At 39.8% G+C, this 19,549-nt stretch overlaps 1 protein-coding gene across 8 annotated transcripts in view; it reads right to left on the reverse strand.

Annotated features, from left to right (window-relative positions):
- Positions 1-19,549, reverse strand: part of CTNND2 (catenin delta 2) — a 1,245,479-nt gene that overhangs the window by 55,971 nt on the left and 1,169,959 nt on the right. For 7 of the 8 annotated variants that reach the window (XM_050937394.1, XM_050937393.1, XM_050937390.1 and 4 more), the window contains 3 exons: positions 5,500-5,710; positions 2,445-2,529; positions 2,033-2,128 (listed from right to left, as the gene is read on the reverse strand). In XM_050937394.1, coding sequence (XP_050793351.1) covers positions 2,033-2,128; positions 2,445-2,529; positions 5,500-5,710 — 392 coding nt within the window. The remainder of the gene's footprint in view (positions 1-2,032; positions 2,129-2,444; positions 2,530-5,499; positions 5,711-19,549) is intronic. The other variant, XM_050937389.1, reaches the window with a different exon arrangement.

Genomic DNA, 19,549 nt, shown 5'->3' on the forward strand with positions numbered 1-19,549 from the left:
AATAAAGCCCATAGTGCTAAGCAGAATTACAAAAACATAATAAGCTTTCATGTTTTTTCTCCCCCACATGAACAAACCTATGGGCCAAATGTATTGGCTACTTTTATACCAACAACAGTGACAAATCAATATTCTGGTTACTTCAGTAATGCAAATGATAATACTTCTATTCATATTATTCTTTTCCCTGTTTAGTATAGTGTCAACAAATGCTGCTCTAAAACTATATCAAACTTTGGACATACTGTCCCCTCAAGCAGCAGGACAAATACTGCTGCATTTCTTTATAGTTAATGTTAGGCTTGTAACTGACCCAAGTCATAAAACAGAATCATGCTTCTATTCCAGCCTGTTTTATATGCTAGTGATTACTTGGGAATAATGAGATAGATATTTTTAGGGCATACTAATGAATTTCAGACACCTGCACAATTGGATTTAGCTGCAGTATGGTAAAAATCCCGGCCAGTGTGTGAAAGCACAAAGTGCTGACCATATCGCACAGCCAGCAGAAACTGTATTCATTCATTATTGCCAATACAGAAGCTTTAGTGGGAGAAAATAATTATCTTGACTATTTAAACCCATGTTGCATGACAAATATTATTGCTTATGTAACAGAGATCTTAGGAACTCTCTTGTTTTATACAACTTATTTTTAAAATACTGTGAAAAAAAGAAAATGCCATAGGCATCAATCCTAGGATACAGCTAAGTATTCAATGTACTAATGTGAAGAAAGCAAAGGAAGTAGCTCCTTTTGCAAAGTGTTTTTCTTGATTCAGTCTACATAAAAATCATTCCTTATATTGTGTACTAACTTTATAAACATTAAAAAATACATACCTTCTATTTATGTACAGTAGCATTTTTAGTTAATTCTTAGAAACATTTGGTTAAAAGAAATGACATTTTCTGTACTAAATTATTATACAACGTTTGGTAGCAGGTTGTAAAGACATAAGAAGACTAAATAATTATTTTGTTAAATTAGCTTAGTGCTTGGGAAAGGTATAAGGTTAACTGTCTGGGAGACTGACCCCCATTTTACCCTACCAGAGTTAGCTCATGAAGGGATTAACAAAATGAATCCTGCAAAATAGTTCAAAGGTTAAGAAACTAGGCAGCCCCTGTAAGCACAACAAACTTTACCCTCAAAGGGGCATCTCTCCACACCATGCAGAGAATCAGTTCATCCCCACATCCCAGATTGCTGTCTTCTCAGCGGGACCCTATCCTCGCTGCTGTTCACTCCACCTCTTGAACAAGGCCTGTTTGCCAAACTTTCTCAGACAGGAGCTCAAGTGTGCAAAAGAATAAAATTTCAAACCCCAGACTCAATCTGAGCAGACTGAGGCACAGAGTTCACATTACTCGACTCTTTTCAGCTATACAATACATACAGCACCAGCAATGGCACTGTGAGCGTCCTCACCCTCCACCATTAATATGCCTCACCCTCGACTGGGAATGGAATTAAATGCCTGGTCTTTTTGCTTAGACTACAAAGAAAGGTGTCAATTAGAGGCAACTGTGGTGGTAATTTTTGTGATGTGAAATTGTGAGTACTAGGAAGTGGCCTGAGACTGCCATTGATAGATTCGTGTACACACATACACATACCACATTTACTCGCACACTTCAGTGTGTGTCCATTTACAAGTATTCTGTTATAGAAACTTGTTATATCATCACCTATCATTTATACTTGTCAGAAGTTCATTTTAAAATAGTTAATTTTAAACATGTTGTTCGTAGTAATAGTACTATAATTTACACAAAAGAGGAGGCTGGCAGCCTTATGAGAATGATAATGGGAGCCACTGCCTTTCACCTCTAGACTGCCTCTGAATCAAGCTGGTGTTGCTAGTGCATGAAAGCTGTCGATTTGATGGATGTGAATAAACAGGTCTCTATCCAGTTCCAGGGGTACCAAAGTCCATATCATAAAAGCATCACCACTGAAGGAACTGGCATTGGTGGTCTCAGTTGAGAGGCCAGGAATTGAATGAGCTGGGAATCTCACACTCACCCCTATGGTTGTCTCTCCAGGATAGGATTGAGATGCACTGATAGGAAAGGCTGAGGAGAGGCAGCTTGCACCACCGCTGACCATGCTGTACTGGTTCTGTGAACAGAGGACTTCACTCTCCAGGACTGTCAACTCCAGCACTTTTCATAAGAACTAAAATCCATTTAAGAAAAAAACCCCTCCCCCAAACAATAACAAAAAAAATACATGCTTTATGGACCATTTCTATTTAAGGAGTTAAAATTAGACACGGGAACATGCAAAAACACCAGATCTGAACCTCCTAAACTTTGAGCTGTTGGGATTCAGATGGGCCCATTAACAGATCAAATAAAGTATTTTAGTCTCATGTTCCTTAAGCCCCCAAAGTGGTTAACTGTACAGAAGATCTAAAATCTGAAGAAAATCTTACCTTCTTGTAGAGACTTCTCAGGTCTCTGTACTGCCACATGCTATTTAGGACCTGAGATGCTGCTTTCACCACTTTTGGTGAGTGCCTATTACATTAAAAAAAAAAAAGAGAGAGAGAGAGAGAGAGAGATTGTTAAATCAAATCCCAGGCTCAATTAATGCTGATTTGTGAGTCAATTACAAAGGATTGAAACTCTCAAGTGGAGTTCTGCTATTCACCAGTTCTATAAGTATATTCTAAGACCTTTACATTCAAGTAGTTTGGATACTAACATTTTATTCACTGACAAACACACTCTTCATGTCCATATTACTAAGTGTTGGAAGAGGAACAAAACCAATACACACTTGCGCTGTATGGTGAATGAGAAGCAAGGGTTCTCACTAGGAACATGAGAAGAAGAGAATTCTGTCAAGATGGAGAGTAACCGCTGAACTGGCTAACTGATAGGGTGGGTAGTGGGGAAGGTAGAGAGAGAGAAAGCTGCAGAGGGCAAAAATTGGAGAAATTGTTTCTGGAGAGGTGGCTTGGGTGCAGAGTCGGCTTTAGGAACTGCAGGGCACGATTTGAATACCCGATGGCGGTCCGGGTCTTCGGTGGCAGGTCCTTCACTCGCTCCGGGTCTTCCGCGGCACAGAAGGACCCACTGCCAAAATGCCGCCAAAGACCAGGAGCGAGTGAAGGACCCGACGCTGAAGTGCTACTGGAGACACGGACTGCCGCAGGGTGAGTTAAAATTAAAAAGTTAGGCACTCTTCCTTAGGGTGCGGGGCCCTCTTAGGCATGGGGCCCGAATCGGGGGAATTGGTCTAAAGCCAGCCCTGCTTGGCTGCAGTCCTGTGTGCAGTGGCATGAAGGACAAGAGTACAGGGCTTTGGTTTCTTTCTCGTGGGCTGGTAGACTTTAAGTACTTCAGGGAACAGATGAGTGAGTACTCACTGCATCAATGCCTTCTACCAGAGGTCAGAGGAAACAGAGGAACTAGCTAGGTGATGAGCACTGTTTTAAGATGGGAGGGGGTTGGGAGCAGGACACAGAAATATGATAGATCATAAATACACAGAAATAATCAGTGCTTTGTGACTAAATAAAAGTCATCTGGAACCCAAATTTGGACTTATGTTCTGAAACACTGATAACAGTAACCTATTAATGATCGCACTCTAAACCTATATAAAAAGACATAATTAACTTCACATGTACTCCTCCTTCTGGACTCTTTCCCCAAGAGATCTGAATAATTATTTCAGAGAATTAGAGCCAAATGTTCCCTTCTATTTAGACAGTATAAGGGGGAGCAGATGTCTTAAAAGCAAAGAGAAGGGCCAGGGAGGACAACACAGGACAAATATGTGACTATGCAGAAAGTCCACATCATGTGACTAACCTCATCCCCTCAGCAAACATAAAACAGCAGAGCCCCAAGACAAAATTACAAGGGATTACAGCCTGCATGAAGAAGTTGGAGAACAGTCACACTTGTGCTTGGTGTTTCCCAGTGAAAAGGGAACAACTGGTGGTGAAAAAGAAGCAGGTGGTACTGGTGTTGGTGGCATGTATTACTCATCTGGTTCCAGTGTGGGTAGTGGCAACTGCCGCTATTCACTTTCCGACACACACGAGAAGGGTCACAATTGCATTGCCAGCAGAGCTGGTAAGATAATGTTACTTGCATAATTTAGTCAGTTGTTTTCCACAATATTTTCCTAGGTTAAATTATTTGTTGATTCTGCCCATCTCTATTGTTCATCCTGCAAATAGAACTGGGTGACTAGTTCATGAGTTGATAAGAACTTGATGAACACTTTCAAGCATCATTGTTTTCATTATTTACCCATCTTTAGCTGCTAGTGGGGTACTGGGAGTAGGGAATGACCAATGTGGTAACAGTGCCAGTCATGCTGTTAATACTAAGGAGAGGCCAAGAGCAGTGAGATCCACTGCATTTGGCCAATCTGATCCCATGGATGCCAGTTCTGCTACACAGCTGTAGAAGAGACAGGACTAGAGCCGTGGGCTCTTTACAGACACTAGAGCAGATAGTCCTTGCACTACTGTGATTGTGTTCTACCCCTGTGCATGAAGCATGGGATGAGAGGGAAAGGGAAGGACCTTCATGTCCTCTCCTTTAGTTGTGGACCCACAAAGGAGCCAGGTGCACTCTGCCTCCATATTTGGAGGCACACATGCTGCACACAATGTAAGAGGCATTAATATTGTTTTGTACTGAAGTACACTAACTATGGCAAAATTTCCTCATCAGTCCAGTACAATGTAATTTTGTGGGTTCCAGTTCTCTGAAGAGCATCTGGATGGATGGGAACCATGCCCAGCAAAAGGAGAGGAACCAATGATCTCTTTGTCAACAGTGTGCACTGACTCTGAAAAAAAAATGCATTCATAGCTATTGCTAATAGCGTCATAGTTAGGTGTGAGTCTTCTCCTACATGTATCAGTGCCATTTAATGTAGCAGACAGAAGGCCTGATACTTCTTAACAAGCTAGATGGTCAGAAGGGCGGGTGAAGGAGTGGAAAGAACTGTGGTCCCATCCCCACTTGCCAGCCAGAGTAACTGTTGTATGGTGGGGAGTAAGCTGCAGCCTGCAAAGTTGTGAAGTTACTTACTTCCAGCATTCCCAAAGCAAGTGGGAGTAGGAGAAGAATAGTACCTTTGTGAGGCACAAATCCTTTCACAGTGTCCTCCTGGTTACGCCAATGGCACATCACCCACTACACAGGGGCCTAATGTCTCAGGCTACCACCTGATGTTGATAAAATGATTCATGCCAGTCATTTTTATAAATAATTATTATTCACTCTGCGGCACGTTGCCAGTGAAAGCAAGCCAAAAAATGAGCCCTGGCAGGGACTTTGATACTGGGTTACTTGTTTCCTGTCTTCCTTCCAACATCCGACACGGTTACTAACACAAGATGAGTTATGATTAAACTTAATAATGAAGCTAATGATTTCACCAGACAAGACAACCCATTTAGTACTAATTAAACCTATTAAAGATGTTACAAAAGGTGCGAGGTGATTTGCAAAACATACTTGTCTCCTTTACTCTTGGAAATGCCAACCAGTTTCTCAATGCCTCCTGCATCCCGTAAGGCCTTGGCATTCTCCATGTTTTTAGTGATAACTTCATGCAGAGTGCAGCAAATGGCAGTAACGGTGTCATCCGACATGGTCTTGCTTGCTGAGCTGTTGCTGTTGTTGCCTCCTGGAAGTCGGTGGACCAGATCCCGCATGGCATACTTGCCTTTTTGGAAAGAAAATGAAGGGAGAATGTTGAGGAAATTTAAAGGAAGAATGATGGGGGAGATGCAGGGAAAACACGCAAGGCAGTGTTAGTGCCATTTTCATAGTTTCAGGTCTATAATTTGCTGTCGGTATTATCCTATCATTAGCCGTATTTATACAAACATTTGTTTAAGCTGCATTTTGCTCATTAGGACCTCTACTAATAGTCCCTGGTAATATCAGTGAGAGCTTCAGGGTGTGAGTTACATCTTGTCTTTGTGCAAAGGAGACAGGTACAGAAAAGCTAAGTACGTGTGAAAGCATAAATGACAGATTTGAGAGCCCAGCAGAAGTTGGCCAGTCCATATCTTCCTCACTCCATGAGAGCAACACCATTTACATGAGCCCAAGGCAAGCTAGCTGGGATGATGCATCTCTACTAATAAAATTATCACTGTGTAGCAGTTAATAGGGATAGTACAAAGGCAGGGAAGCCATCCAAATTCGAGTTCTTTGTGAATGAGTAGTTGATCTTCTCTCAAGTGCAGGCTTCACTATACATTAACTAGGTGTAATTATGTTATTGTAAACTTTATAATACGCTTTAAAAAGCTATTGCTATTTCTGTCATTTGAGTTGTGTGAATATTACTGATTCAGAGGAGAGGTTTCTCTGCACTGTGTTTCAGTCTGATATCTAGCAAAGGTATATCCCCATATGTTTTATCAGGGGGAGGGACAGCTCAGTGGTTTGAGCTTGTTAAACCTAGTGTTGTGAGTTCAGTCCTTGAGGGGGCCATTTAGGGATCTGGGGCAAAAATCTGTCTGGGGATTGGTTCTGCTCTGAGCAAGGGATTGGACTAGATGACCTCTTGAGGTCCCTTCCAGCCCTGATATTCAATGATTATCTTAATATTTATAACTTACATTTTCTATCAAACTGAGCAGTTTATTATTGTAGAGGACTTTCTATGTTAGACACAAGGAGGACATAGTCATTGTGATTTTCCATTATAATTTTTTTCATATTTAAATACGGACAGAAATCTTTAAAAAGTTGCTTGCACAAATATAGTGCATGGGAAAAATACCACGCCAGAAGTCCTGGAGAAGGAAATTTTCCACGTAACTACTGGATGAGGACAGCATAGGCAGCAGAACTTCCCCACACTGCCACAGCAAAGTGCCTTAGCCCTGTTCTGGAGGATTACCAGTATGTGTGGAAGTTTAATATAGCCGCTCTTCTAAGATGAAGACAAGCTGAACAGTGAAGAGACTAGGGCCCACATCCAGCTCTCAATGAAGTCAGTGAACACATTCCCATCAACTTCAGTGGCACTGGATCAGGATCTCGGGTGAAATAATCAGCTTAACAACATCACTCACTCTCAAAATGGGAATGACACGATTGTCAGGACAAGTAACTGGAAGTAATCCATATTACTTTCTGGCCTGAAATGTAATCAGAAATCTTCTCAATCAGACATTACAAGCCCTGATAAGATGGCATATAGTAAGTGCTTATTAAAAAGCATACTTCTGAAGTTACAAACAGAACTCTTGGTGTTTGAATCTGAAAGTCAAAAGAAGCAGAAGACTGGCCCTTTGAGTGTCCTTATGTCAGATTTTCCATCATAAATTGTTATTTTTTTACAATGCTATCTGCAATGGTGAAAATCTATCCAATCATTTGGAACAATGCATTAATAACACAGTACACACCAAAATCCATGTACTGTCACAGTAAAATCAAAGTATGCCAAATTAATTTTGTGACAATGTCAGATCCAGAAACTCCTTTACTTTTGATCAAGCAACAAAGTTCCTTCTAATGGAAGCATAACACACTAAAATGTGTCCAACTGTTTTATTATCAGTGTGTTGCAATTTGGAATTTAACATTTGACTTCAAATGTTTTTGTTTCTGTAAAGCTAATATTTCATCATTGTAATCTGCATTATTAGATTTTTCAGCAATTTCATTTAAATGTCAGATGCAGTACGTAAGTGGGTCATATGAATTCTGTGCAATTCTTTTCCGCATACACACCTATAATAGTATCTGCCAAAAAATAGCCATATAGAATGTGGTGTGCAAATATTAATATGTAGTTCTAGCCAGTAATAAATGTTTCAATAACAAAAACATTTATTACATTCATTTATGCCTTTTAACACAAGCCAATTAATGGTTGCATATCTGTTATAGTCACTTGAATACTACAGTCATAGAATATGGTAGATCATGCTTGCCTGTCAAAGTAGATTTGCAAAAGGCTGTTTGTTTATGCCATTTGTTTCAGTCTTCACTCCTCTAATATTACCATTGATCAGGATCATAGAATCACATAAAAAGATGAATTAGATTAGTTAGAGGTTCTCTCTTCCTTTCCCTGTACCAACCATCCAGGACATGTCAAAGCTCCTTTTTTACTTATAGCAACTGCTCAGCCTAAACTAGAGGGGGGTATTTATGCACCCCTTCCTTTCAGATCATGGATTTCAGCTCTTTTCAGCACTGTATGTTAAAGCTGCCCTCTCTTTGGCAGCTAGTAACCACAGTCCTTAACTCTGAGTATGAAAATATCCTGTGACTGCCCCTGAGCAAGTTTTTCTACAGAATTGGCCAGGAATACAAGGATCATTGCACCACAAGAAAGCATAAATGTATGTATATAGAGGTTTCGCTGGATGCCTGCATATCAGAATGGTACCATGGTTACGAGTGCAGCAGAAAATGAATATAAATACAATCAAGTCGACACTATGACTAATAATTAATCATAAACATTCCAGTTATGAGACTGGATTCAGAACAATGTCCAGTTCACTAGTTAGTGGTTCTGGTACATCTATTCTGCACATACAGAATCGATCAGTGAGCGGAAAATTACAGAACTGGGATGTGAGAGTGGGGAACAGTATAGAGTTATACATCAGATGTGGTGCAGCCTCCCTCTCTTCTGACTGGCTGAAAGAGTTCATTTCAGTATAATTGTGCATAATTCGGGAAATATTTAATTCAGGTTCAACTCTTGAGTTTGCGTGGATTCATATCACAATGATACCACAGATCAAATTTAGCCCTAGAATATGTGTTTGCAGTTTCCATCAGCTTCAATGGGAATTACATGCATCTTAATGTAGAACTTGGCTCTGTTTCATTTCACTTTTTAAATAAGGCTATTTCAGCCAGCTGTATGAATAAAATAATTTTTACATGCTAGTTGGAGAGGCCAAACCTGGTTTAAAATATTAAAAAATTGATTCATTTTGTAAAGTAACATTATTTTGAACCCGCAACGCATGTTGGAAGAACAGCAGCCCAGAATTCATAAAACAGAAAATTACTGAAGTCCTCGTTTGAGAGGTCCTAATGTTAACAAGTATGGCTGTTACAAGTCATACACCTCTACTCCGATATAATGAGACCCGATATAACACGAATTTGGATATAACGGGGTAAAGCTGCGCTCCAGGGGGGCTGGGCTGCATACTCAGGTGGATCAAAGCAAGCTCAATATAAAGTGGTTTCACCTATAACGCAGTAAGATATTTTGGCTCTCGAGGACAGCATTATATCAGGGTAGAGGTGTACTGTAACACAATGCTCCCTACATTTTTATTGTTCTGATAATTTATTAGCTATTTTAAATGACGATACTGGGGAAGAACAAATATATGTATAAAAATTACTAGTGTGAATTAATCCAAATTAATTAATTTAGAGCACATGAGCTGGTTGTGGAAAAACTGTGATGAAGAGGCAATAATCCTTTACATGTCTCTGAAATGCAAAATGGGTCAGGGAACAGCTCTCATCAACAATAATGAACTTACATTTATATTGCATTTGTATCTCCACGGCTTCTAAAGTGCTTTACAAACAAAATGGTAACAACATTACTGAAATATTAACACTTCACAGTAAAAAAGGAAGTAAATTATATTATGCAAAAGTGAAGCTCCTTATTGCCACAGTAACTGGATTTCATTGCACACATATAGTGTTTTCTATTTCTGTTTTTCTAGTTAATTAATATGTTAATATGATTTATAGACTGAATTCTCCTTCAGTTACACCAGTTTTACACCAGTGTACCTCCAATGACTTCAGATATGCTGCTGCTGATTTACAGTGATGTAAGTGAGAGGAGAATCAGACTCTTTATCATTGGATATATACTTAATTCTGCTTTTATTTACACTGGCACAAATCTCATATAATGCCACTGATGCTTATGATGTTACTCCAGGTTTACATTGTCATAAATGACAGCAAATTTTGATTCTTAACTTGTGCAGTTCTTGACTTTTTAATTTTAATTGTGGAACATTTGCACTGACTTTTTTTTTTTCAATATTGTGAGTCTCTCCTGAAAGCAGCTAGAAATGTATCATGAAACACCTGACTTCAGGTGTCTGCAGTGTTTTATCTAGCGCTATCAGCAGGAAGACTGGGGAATTGGGCTTGTGGCAGATACAATATCAAACTCTGGGGAAGTCTCACTAAGCTTAAGCAAGGAGAGAAGAAGAGGGCAACGAGGATATGATAATTTGTGTGAGAAACATACTAAAAATAAATAGCATTGTTAATTCCAGCAGGGTTTGTACAGAACCACTTTGATCTACAAATATATTGATTTTTTTCTGACATTAAACGTTGTAAGACCCACAACTGATTCGATACACTTTAAGAGGATTTACATAATTTGATTAAATATAACAGTCAGCATGACAACAACAAAAATCTCCTTTATTTGCCAAGGTTTATTCATAAAGGAAGAGAGGGAGAAATTAAACAGATGTAGATTTGGGGAAGAATCACAGCAAAGCAGCTTCTTCTAAGACACTACAAATTATGAAGTTACTCTTCAAAGGTAAGATTTCCCGTCATCAAAGTGATTTCATTTTATGTCTAAGTTAGGTTCAGTCTAGCATTTGTACAGTGCAGTCCTGTCTCCGCAATAATAGAACTTGCTGTATTTTCTAGTAAAAGTTACAAAAAGACCGCTACATTCCAGATTAGGATTTACAGTACTTTCCAAGATGAGGTCTCTCTAATGCTTTAGCCTTCTTCTGGCTTCGCTAAATCAGGATTCCACCCCCCCTCCCCCGAAGCGACACTAGTTTATAATTATCTTGAGACAGAACTTGCCTTCAGAGTAAACTAATACAGCATAGAAAATCTATTCCTCCAGTAGATTTAATAAAAAGAAAATGATCACAAACTAGTTTCCACCTCTCGAAATATTGCCCCACAGCTTCCTAGATACAATTTCTCTGCTGTTATAACTCCACTGACCTTAATTTGGTCCAGAGCTACTTGTTTGTGAGGAATGGAAGACCCATCTGTGAAAAATGACCCTGCCACAGTGGTATTGGTATCATACGTCAGTGGAGGGATTCCTGCTTTGGGGCAACAAGGAGGGCAAAATTAACTCACTGAAAACATCAGAGTCCTCAAATAGATATCGATTCTACTCTTGGTATAAGGCTAAGACATTAGAAAACTAAGAATCCTGTCCAGGAGGTAGATCTTGCCCTGATGGAAGCAATATATTAGCATTATGTCTCTGAAAGCTATGCGGGGATCCTTGTCCTGCAGGAAGATAATAATATTGGTGGCAAAGCTGCTTCGGTATATTATTGTGATGCTAAAAGAAAATCCTACCCTGGAGCCAGTATATATTCTGGTATTAGAAATATGTGAATTTTGCCCTCTAGGCTGCTTCTATCTCTTCGTCCTACATTGGGGATATATGTATGTATTTCTCATTATCCTGCTGGTAAGATCATTCCACAGCAATATTTCAGAGCCTGCCTGGGAAGAACACTGTTGGGAGAGCTCTTATTATTATTTTGAATAACAATTTAGGAAATATGCTAAGACAATCTATTTAATTCAAAGAAGTGACTTTTGATCTCAAATGTCAGTGTAATAAACGGATGGTCTAGTAAACTGTAATTTTTACCCTCACAGTTTTTCCATTATAGTTTAGTTGTGCAGGAGCGGCGCCAGGGTTTGTGGCACCCTAGGCGGGGGTCCTTCCATGCTCCCGGTTATTGGCGGCAATTTTGTGGCGGGGGGGGTCCTTCCGCGACTCCCAGTCTTCGGGGCACTTTGGCAGCAGGTCCTGGAGCGAGTGAAGGACCCGCCGCAGAACTGCTGCCGAAGACCCAGAGCGCGGAAGGACCCCCCCGCCGCCGAATTGCCACCAAGGGTGGCAAAATGGCGCCCCCCCAAATCTTAGCACCCTAGGCGACTGCCTAGGTCGCCTAAATGGAAGCGCCGGCCCTGTTGTTGTGACAGAATTACCAGAGAAAACATTTGGTAAGTAGATCATTATATTTAATTTCTGTTTCTGGATATTATTTTTATTTATTCTTTGTATCACTATAGTGGAGCCAGTCAGGCCCTCACTGTGCTAGGTACTGTAGACACATGTAAAAACAGACCCTAATCCAAAGAGTTAACAATCTCAGCATATGATGAGAGAAAACAGTTGGATGCAACAAACTGATCAGAGAAGAAAAGGAAACAGGGACATAATTATGTTCAGTGTAGCAAACAGCAGACTCAGTCCACAAAATGCTTAGTTAATATTTTGTAGGCAACACAGCAGAGGTGAGTCTCGTGTGATTTAAGAGAGGACAATACAGTGGCTTCGCAAATTTTTTTAAGGACATTTTCATGTGCAAAGAGGGCACTATGGAAGAAAGCAGCAAAAGTTTCTAAAGGAAAACTAAATTTAGAGGTGAGACAGTTTGGCAGAGCAGACCTTAAAGGAAGAATGCAAAATGTAGTACGCCATATAGATTAATGAATGGACTTAAGGGGGCAAGAATGTATTTCTCAAAGGAAGAATGGAAAAGGCTACAGTAATCAAGAGAAGGACGTATTCACAAGTGAATTTTAATAGTTAATGGTTAATGGTTTTTAATAGTCGATAACTATATTATATTATAAGGTTAAACTATGAACATGCCCTTTCAAACTTAATGCCAATTTAACAATGGTTTTGATCTCTGAGTTATAATAAAGGGTAGTGTAGATGGTTTGTGTCTAGGCAACATCCTGACTGATTTTCATTTTGTAAATTGGAAACCTGCACCGAGCCCATTAAAGATATTATAAGAAAAAATGTAAAAGCATTACTAATATGTCTTTAACCTCTCGTTAAAAGCAATGTAGCTGACTATAAAACTATTTCTAATTCACATAATATATTGTCCTGGCATATGCTATAAGTATTTTGTGCACAAATATTTGTTTGATCTCTAGCATCTTAGAGCATATGCAAATTAAAGTCACTTCTCTATACAACATTAGCAAAATATAGCATTACAGTTGTCCCTTTCAAAGAAATGAGCACAGTTTAATAATTTCCCAGAGAGATTGTTTAAGTGAATTCATTCAAACTGAGTGATGGGTGAACTTCAGAAGGATCAGTCACTCAGTTTGGTTTCAGTGAGTTCCCCAAAGTTGGTGGGTCAGAATCAATGATGTGCCCTGGCTGCTTCATTCCAGCTGAACCTGCCAATTAAAATGGCTTTGCAGTTGCTTTGAACCAAGAGTACTGCAGAATATAGCCCTGCTGTATATTTATCTGAAGCTTATTTGAAACTTTTTTAACTAGGGAGGTTAATGGGAAGACAGAAAGACAGACACAAGCTTTTTGCACTTAAAAAACAGAAGCACCATCTTTAATGTGCCAGAAATTTATGAGAATCAATAAAGGGCCAGGGAGAGGTCTGGGTTTCTCTTCTTCCCTCAGAAGTTAGATGAGCAGGATCACTTGCCTTTAAAGATGCTTTTCCAGCACTTCTGATGGCAATCAGAAAGGGTTTCAAGATATGAGAATGGTATTCAGCATGATCCATAGGAAAGAAGGAACAATGCTTTCACTGATAGCATTGTACATTATGTACCATTCATTGATTTGTACCTTTTGATCAATAATAAATGCAGTCCTATGTAGTGCAGTCAGTAGAGCCACATAGGGAGTACAAACAGACATCTTTGCTAGTTTTAGGAAAATGTGTCTCAAGCTTTCAGAGTGATTCAAGTGGGTGAAAAGTTCATAGCTGTGCCAGGAATATCAACTGGGATTTGTTTGTCAGGGAGTAGAGGGTATAACAGAGAAGCTAACCTACAGGCTTTGAATTTTTCTAAAAAATGATTAAAGACACTAGTTATACAGGTGTATTGTACTGAAGGGAGATGTGGGAAGGGGACAGCATTAAGAACTACAAAGGGAACAACCATAACAAAGAGGGCAGGGCTTAATAGCAAGTGATATGATGGGACCTCGTAGAAGGGGTCAAAGACAGAGGAGCAAAAAATATTTTAATGGTTGCACCTCAACATGCCATGTAAGAGGCACATTTGGGTATCTGTGTAAACAAAGACTTTGAGCAAATTGCTTCCTCATAGGGTCCATAATCCTCTACATTTTCTGCTTACTCTGTTGCATATCTCCTCCACCACCTGCCTTCTACATCTCCCCTGCTCCCAACCAAAGTCCTCCTATTCAAGTTTCCTGCCTGCCTCTAGCCAATCATTCACCTTTCTCCCCACCCACCCTGTGATGTTGCTCCCTTGGCCATCTCCATTAACTGACTGATGTCTGTCCTCCAACTCTCTCTCTCTCTCTCCCCCTTGCTTCTGAGCTAATGAGTTTTCATGTTCCCTTGCACTCTTCTGTTTACCTGATGTCTGCATGGACTTCCCTATAACTTGTCTCCTATCCTCTCCTCACACTTACTTGATTTATGTTCAGCCTATCTCTCAATTGACCTGAAATCCCCTTCTTACCTCATTCATGCCTGTCCAGTCCCTCCACATCCACATGTCTGTTAGCACGTGTACTGCGATAGTCCATAGTTCAGTACTGAAGTCAAGATGAGTTTTGCCTAAGTAAGGACTGCAGACCCTAGATTTGAAATTTCTTAAACATTTGTTTTCCTAAAATGTATTACTCTTGTACTGCAGTGTTCTCTCACTTTGTATATCTGACGTCCATTCTAGGAATCTACATCATCCATTTTTAATCCCAACATGCGTTTGTCCCTCTCTTTATACTGTGGGTTCATACTGTCTTTTCCTCTCCCATAACAGGATTGCAACATTTAGGCCACTTATTGGTTAGTGGCTGACAGCAGCAGTCCAAAGAGCCTTCAGGGTGGGCTTTCTGGGAATGGAGATGGTCTTTTACCCCACAGTGGTTGGGAGAATGGTAAATATGCTAACTCCTACAGGAGCAGGATAACCTAGCTGTCATGGTCTGATGACTGTTGGTCCATGAGGAGTTCTAGTCTTTCTCAGAGCAAGAGCAGGTAGCATAACCAGTGCTGGTAGCTTGTGGCAACACAGCTGGTCTCAGTAGGCATGTGAACTTTGTCATTCAACAAGTACTATAACTAGAAGGAAATGGGGAGCTGAAAAGCAAACTCAAAGGTGTTCTCCTTCACAGCTATGAGGAAATCTTAACCATGAAAATATATTGATTTCATAGGAGTATTCAATATAGTTGCACCCTTTTCTGCCATTTTGAACAAAATCATGCCATAATTTGTACGTATTCCTGATTAGGTTGTCTTTCATCATCCTTTCATATAAACTAATAGCAGTATAAGCTACAAAAGGGGGTGCTTTTCTGGGCCAGTGGTTGGTAGAATCATAGAATATCAGGGTTGGAAGGGACATCAGGAGGTCATCTAGTCCAACCCCCTGCACAAAGCAGGACCAATCCCCAACTAAATCATCCCAGCCAGGGCTTTGTCAAGCCTGACCTTAAAAAAACTCTAAGGAAGGAGACTCCACCACCTCCCTAGGTAACCCATTCGAGTGCTTCATCACCCTCCTAGTGAAAAAGTTTTTCCTAGCTGAAGACCTTTGCAATGATACCTCATAATGCATATGTACCATGAATTAATGACCTATGAATGCACACACTGCTGTGTCTCATTGCTCAAATGTGGAGTCATGTGTAAATATATTTTGCATACGATTAAGCCCAGGCAGTTTAATGCAGCAGCATGAAACAAATGATATGCAAATAATAGCCATTTTACAGCTATCACCAAAATAGAGATAAAAAACATAAGCTGACAATTAAGATTTGCTGTTTCATTTACTCTGCTATGTTTGCATTTATAGCGTAGGCAATATAGTGAAATGACTATATCAAGGCAGCTCCAGCAAATGGGAGCCAATGCACAGAGACAGACCCCAGCTGTAGATTTTACTTTTAGTATCTCAGCATTGGTAGATGTCTGTGATGAGGTCCTGCCATCCCTTTGCTACGATGTTAGCTAGAGAACGACACTTGAAAAAGAAAGAACCAACACCAAGGGAGTCAACTGCTCTAGACTTTATTTAAACGAGACCTTATTGAGATTTAATTGTGTGTGGTTTTACAGGGTTCCTTAAATATAGTTCCCCTAATAATGAGGGAATGGGAACTCCTTTTTCTTTTGCCCAGTCAGTTTAAATATATATTTTCCATTCTCCTTACAAACATGATTGAAAAACTTAAGGAAAGGAGTTATTAGTTAACCTTTTTATTTATGTAAATACACCTCTACCCCTATATAACATGAATTCGGATATAACGCAGTAAAGCAGTGCTCCAGGGGCGCAGGACTGAGCACTCTGGTGGATCAAAGCAAGTTCGATATAACGCGGTTTCACCTATAATGCGGTATGATATTTTGGCTCCCGAGGACAGCGTTATATCGGGGTAGAGGTGTAGTGTGTATGTACAAGCAATTACTTAGCTCTTTCCTGGCTGGCCAACACATTTCTTCCTCTCTTTCAAGTTGCATCATTATCTTCCTTTGCAACTTCCTATTAGCCCAGGATAAAAGGTTTTTGCGCAGGGAAGTGATTCTGCAGTTTAATCACTGCAGGCTCAGCAGTGTGCACTTTTATTTTTTGCAGGTTAAATTTTGGGAATCTTATTAATTTAATTATTTTGTGATTAATGTATTAATATTTGTAAAATGCTTTGAAAATGAAAAGCACTATAAATGCTAAGTATTATTTTAGGGGTTTTTTTTTTTTGCACTCTTTAAAATGAGATAGGAAAATGTCTGTTGAAAGTCTGACTAAAGACAGTTCAAAATAGACCATAATGAAGCCATAAAAATGTTATTTATTAGTGGGAGAACCGCCATAGGCTTAGAGATATATTGATTTCAGTGGAGAATAGATAGGGCCCATAATGACCTAGCTTTTCTGCTACACTTTGCTTTGGAACTGTAGTCCAATAAATGCAAGATTCTGGCAGAAGAGTGGGTGTAGCTGTGTTGCTTTCCAAACAGACATCAGTTTGCATCTGATGTATCGATGGTTTGTGAAGCTGTCTGAATTTTCTTATTTGTACTTTATATCTATCCTTTTCTTCTTCATTTCTGCTTGGACATTATACAGCACACTACTACTAGTTTATGAACTGAGTGTGTCAAATTCCGAAACTGGTATAAGCAGGTGCAACACTGCTAAAGTCAATGAAGTTGCACTGGCTTTCCTCAGGTTTGAATTTGGCCCCATATTGTGGTCTAAGAGACTGATTATTTTGAATGCACCTGCACCCATCCAATGCAATGTTATGATAAGAGACAAAGCAATTCTTCTGCTGTTCAGAAATATACATAAAAATGTGTATCTGAAGATAAAAAAAATCAAAATGCAAGTCTCATGATCAAATTCCTTAATAAAATTTGATTTTAAAATCACTGGGAATTGATGAAAATGAGTTAGCTGATAAAAGCAAATCCCATTACAGTAATAGTGTGTTCTAAAACCAATCCTCCTAAGAATGATAAAACTCTTAACGGCCATGTTATAGACATCATACATTTCTTAATTAGTCACAATGGAAATTCTGAATGGAGCAGTTAGCATGATTAATCTATCTATGGTGGCAGAATAACAGTGCAGAGAGTACATATCCCAGTTTTATATTGCTTTACTGTGGTATATAAATTAAAATCATTTATACTTTAATAGGCAGAATCCCTGGGTTAGGATATGAGGCCCAGTGAAAATCTGAAGTAATAACATTAAGTCAATGTTTGGGGGAAGGAGAGAATAGAAAAAATAGGGATGAAAGAATAGAAGAAAAATACAAAAGAAAAAAAATGTCAACTCATCTTAGTGATTTCTTAATTTAAAGCATGATTTGACAATTGACACATAATGGTAAAGCAAATATTTCTTTTCTTCTTTTTTTCCTTAAACTTAGACACCAAAAGTTAGCAAAGGTTCTTAAATACACATATTCCTCTGCTCAACTGCTCTCCACTACCATGCCTGAAATAAGGGCATGGGAAGGTCAGAGTGCCATTTTACATTGATTAGAAACGAGGCCTCTCACATTGACGGCTTGGGAGATTGAGAGGTACGTACATATCCTCTATTCTACAGATGCACCCTCTATTCCATCAGCTACTTTTTTAAGATGCCTATCAATGTGGTAGCTAATCAAACACTAAGTATGGGTATTAGTACCCCACCCTGCAGAGATTGTTGTGTGGCTTAATTCATTAATGTTTGTAAAGGGTTTTGAGATCCTTGGATAGAAAGTGGTAGGAGAAGGACAAATTATCACTACAGCTGTCCCTGTCAGCGAATCTGACCCCAACCTCAACACACTAACCCTACCCCTTATCCACTGCAGTTTGTGGGGGCTGGGACCTCATAATTTCCAGGTATCTATGTTATAAGATCAATCAGTAGCGGTATCTTGAGAGGGCATTGTATGGTGTTGAAATGGACACTGTGCTCCTACTGGTAGGGCAGAAAACTGTGGATTGAAGCTACGGATATGAAAAAGATTTAAATACCTTTATGGGCTATGGCCTGAGAGGATCCTCACCCTGGTGAATGAAGGGCAGCTTCAGCTCTACCTAAGTGGTTTCTCAGTTCCGTGGAGGCTGATGATTAGGGAGAACCCATGAGAGACAGACCCCAGGACCTTATACTGGAACATGTTTATGGCAGTTCTACTGTAGTCTCCTCAGGGGACTGGAGTCCAAGGGATCAAAAAGTCCTACTTGTTTATAAACTGTGACACAATCTGCTTTTTCAGAGTACCGCTCTGCACTTTCAGGCTGCCAGTTGGCCATGTCTTCGTTGTGATAGCCCCAGGAGAAACACTTCCTTTGAGAATCGGCCTAAGCCCATTCCCTCACAATCTATAGCAAGTTATTGCTCTTTTAAACTGAGGGTCTGACTCTTTCCTACATGAGAGTAGCCTTTATAGGGACTGAATTTCCATGAGTCGGTACTCACAGAATTCCCTTTGAGTACTTCTGTGAGGATGGGGTTTGCCCCCACGGAAGAGAGTAGTGATTCCACCCCCTAAATCTATGGATCCTCTGAGATCAACATGGATCTAGGAAATCTCCAGAGGCAGGTATCCACATGTAGGTCCCCAGACGACTAGGCCCCCAGGTTCTTATCTTCTCTAATCTATGGCTTCTCCTGGATTACTCTCTCCAGAAATGCACCACAATATGGAGGAGGAAGTAGCAAAAAATTGCAGTAACCAGCCCTAGCTTCCCTCATAGGTTTTGGGGGAAGGAATCTGGCAGAAACCATCCAGCCTGCTTGTTCTCAAATGCCTAATCAAAATAATCAAAGTCCCCAGAGATGGACTTCTGTAGAGTCAGACAGCAAACCTAATATGGAGTCAACAGCTCAGCCCCACCCCAGTTGTTTGCCCCAAACCCAAATGGCTGAGTGTAAACTCTGCTGTGCTCTGTGCACATGTACAGTGAATAACATGGGGGCTCAGAAATAAAAGAGCTAAAAAACTATTTTTTATCAAGAGCTTAAATCACAGAAAATA

This window comes from Gopherus flavomarginatus, chromosome 2 (genome assembly GCF_025201925.1).
Source record: "Gopherus flavomarginatus isolate rGopFla2 chromosome 2, rGopFla2.mat.asm, whole genome shotgun sequence".
Taxonomy (NCBI): domain Eukaryota; kingdom Metazoa; phylum Chordata; order Testudines; family Testudinidae; genus Gopherus; species Gopherus flavomarginatus.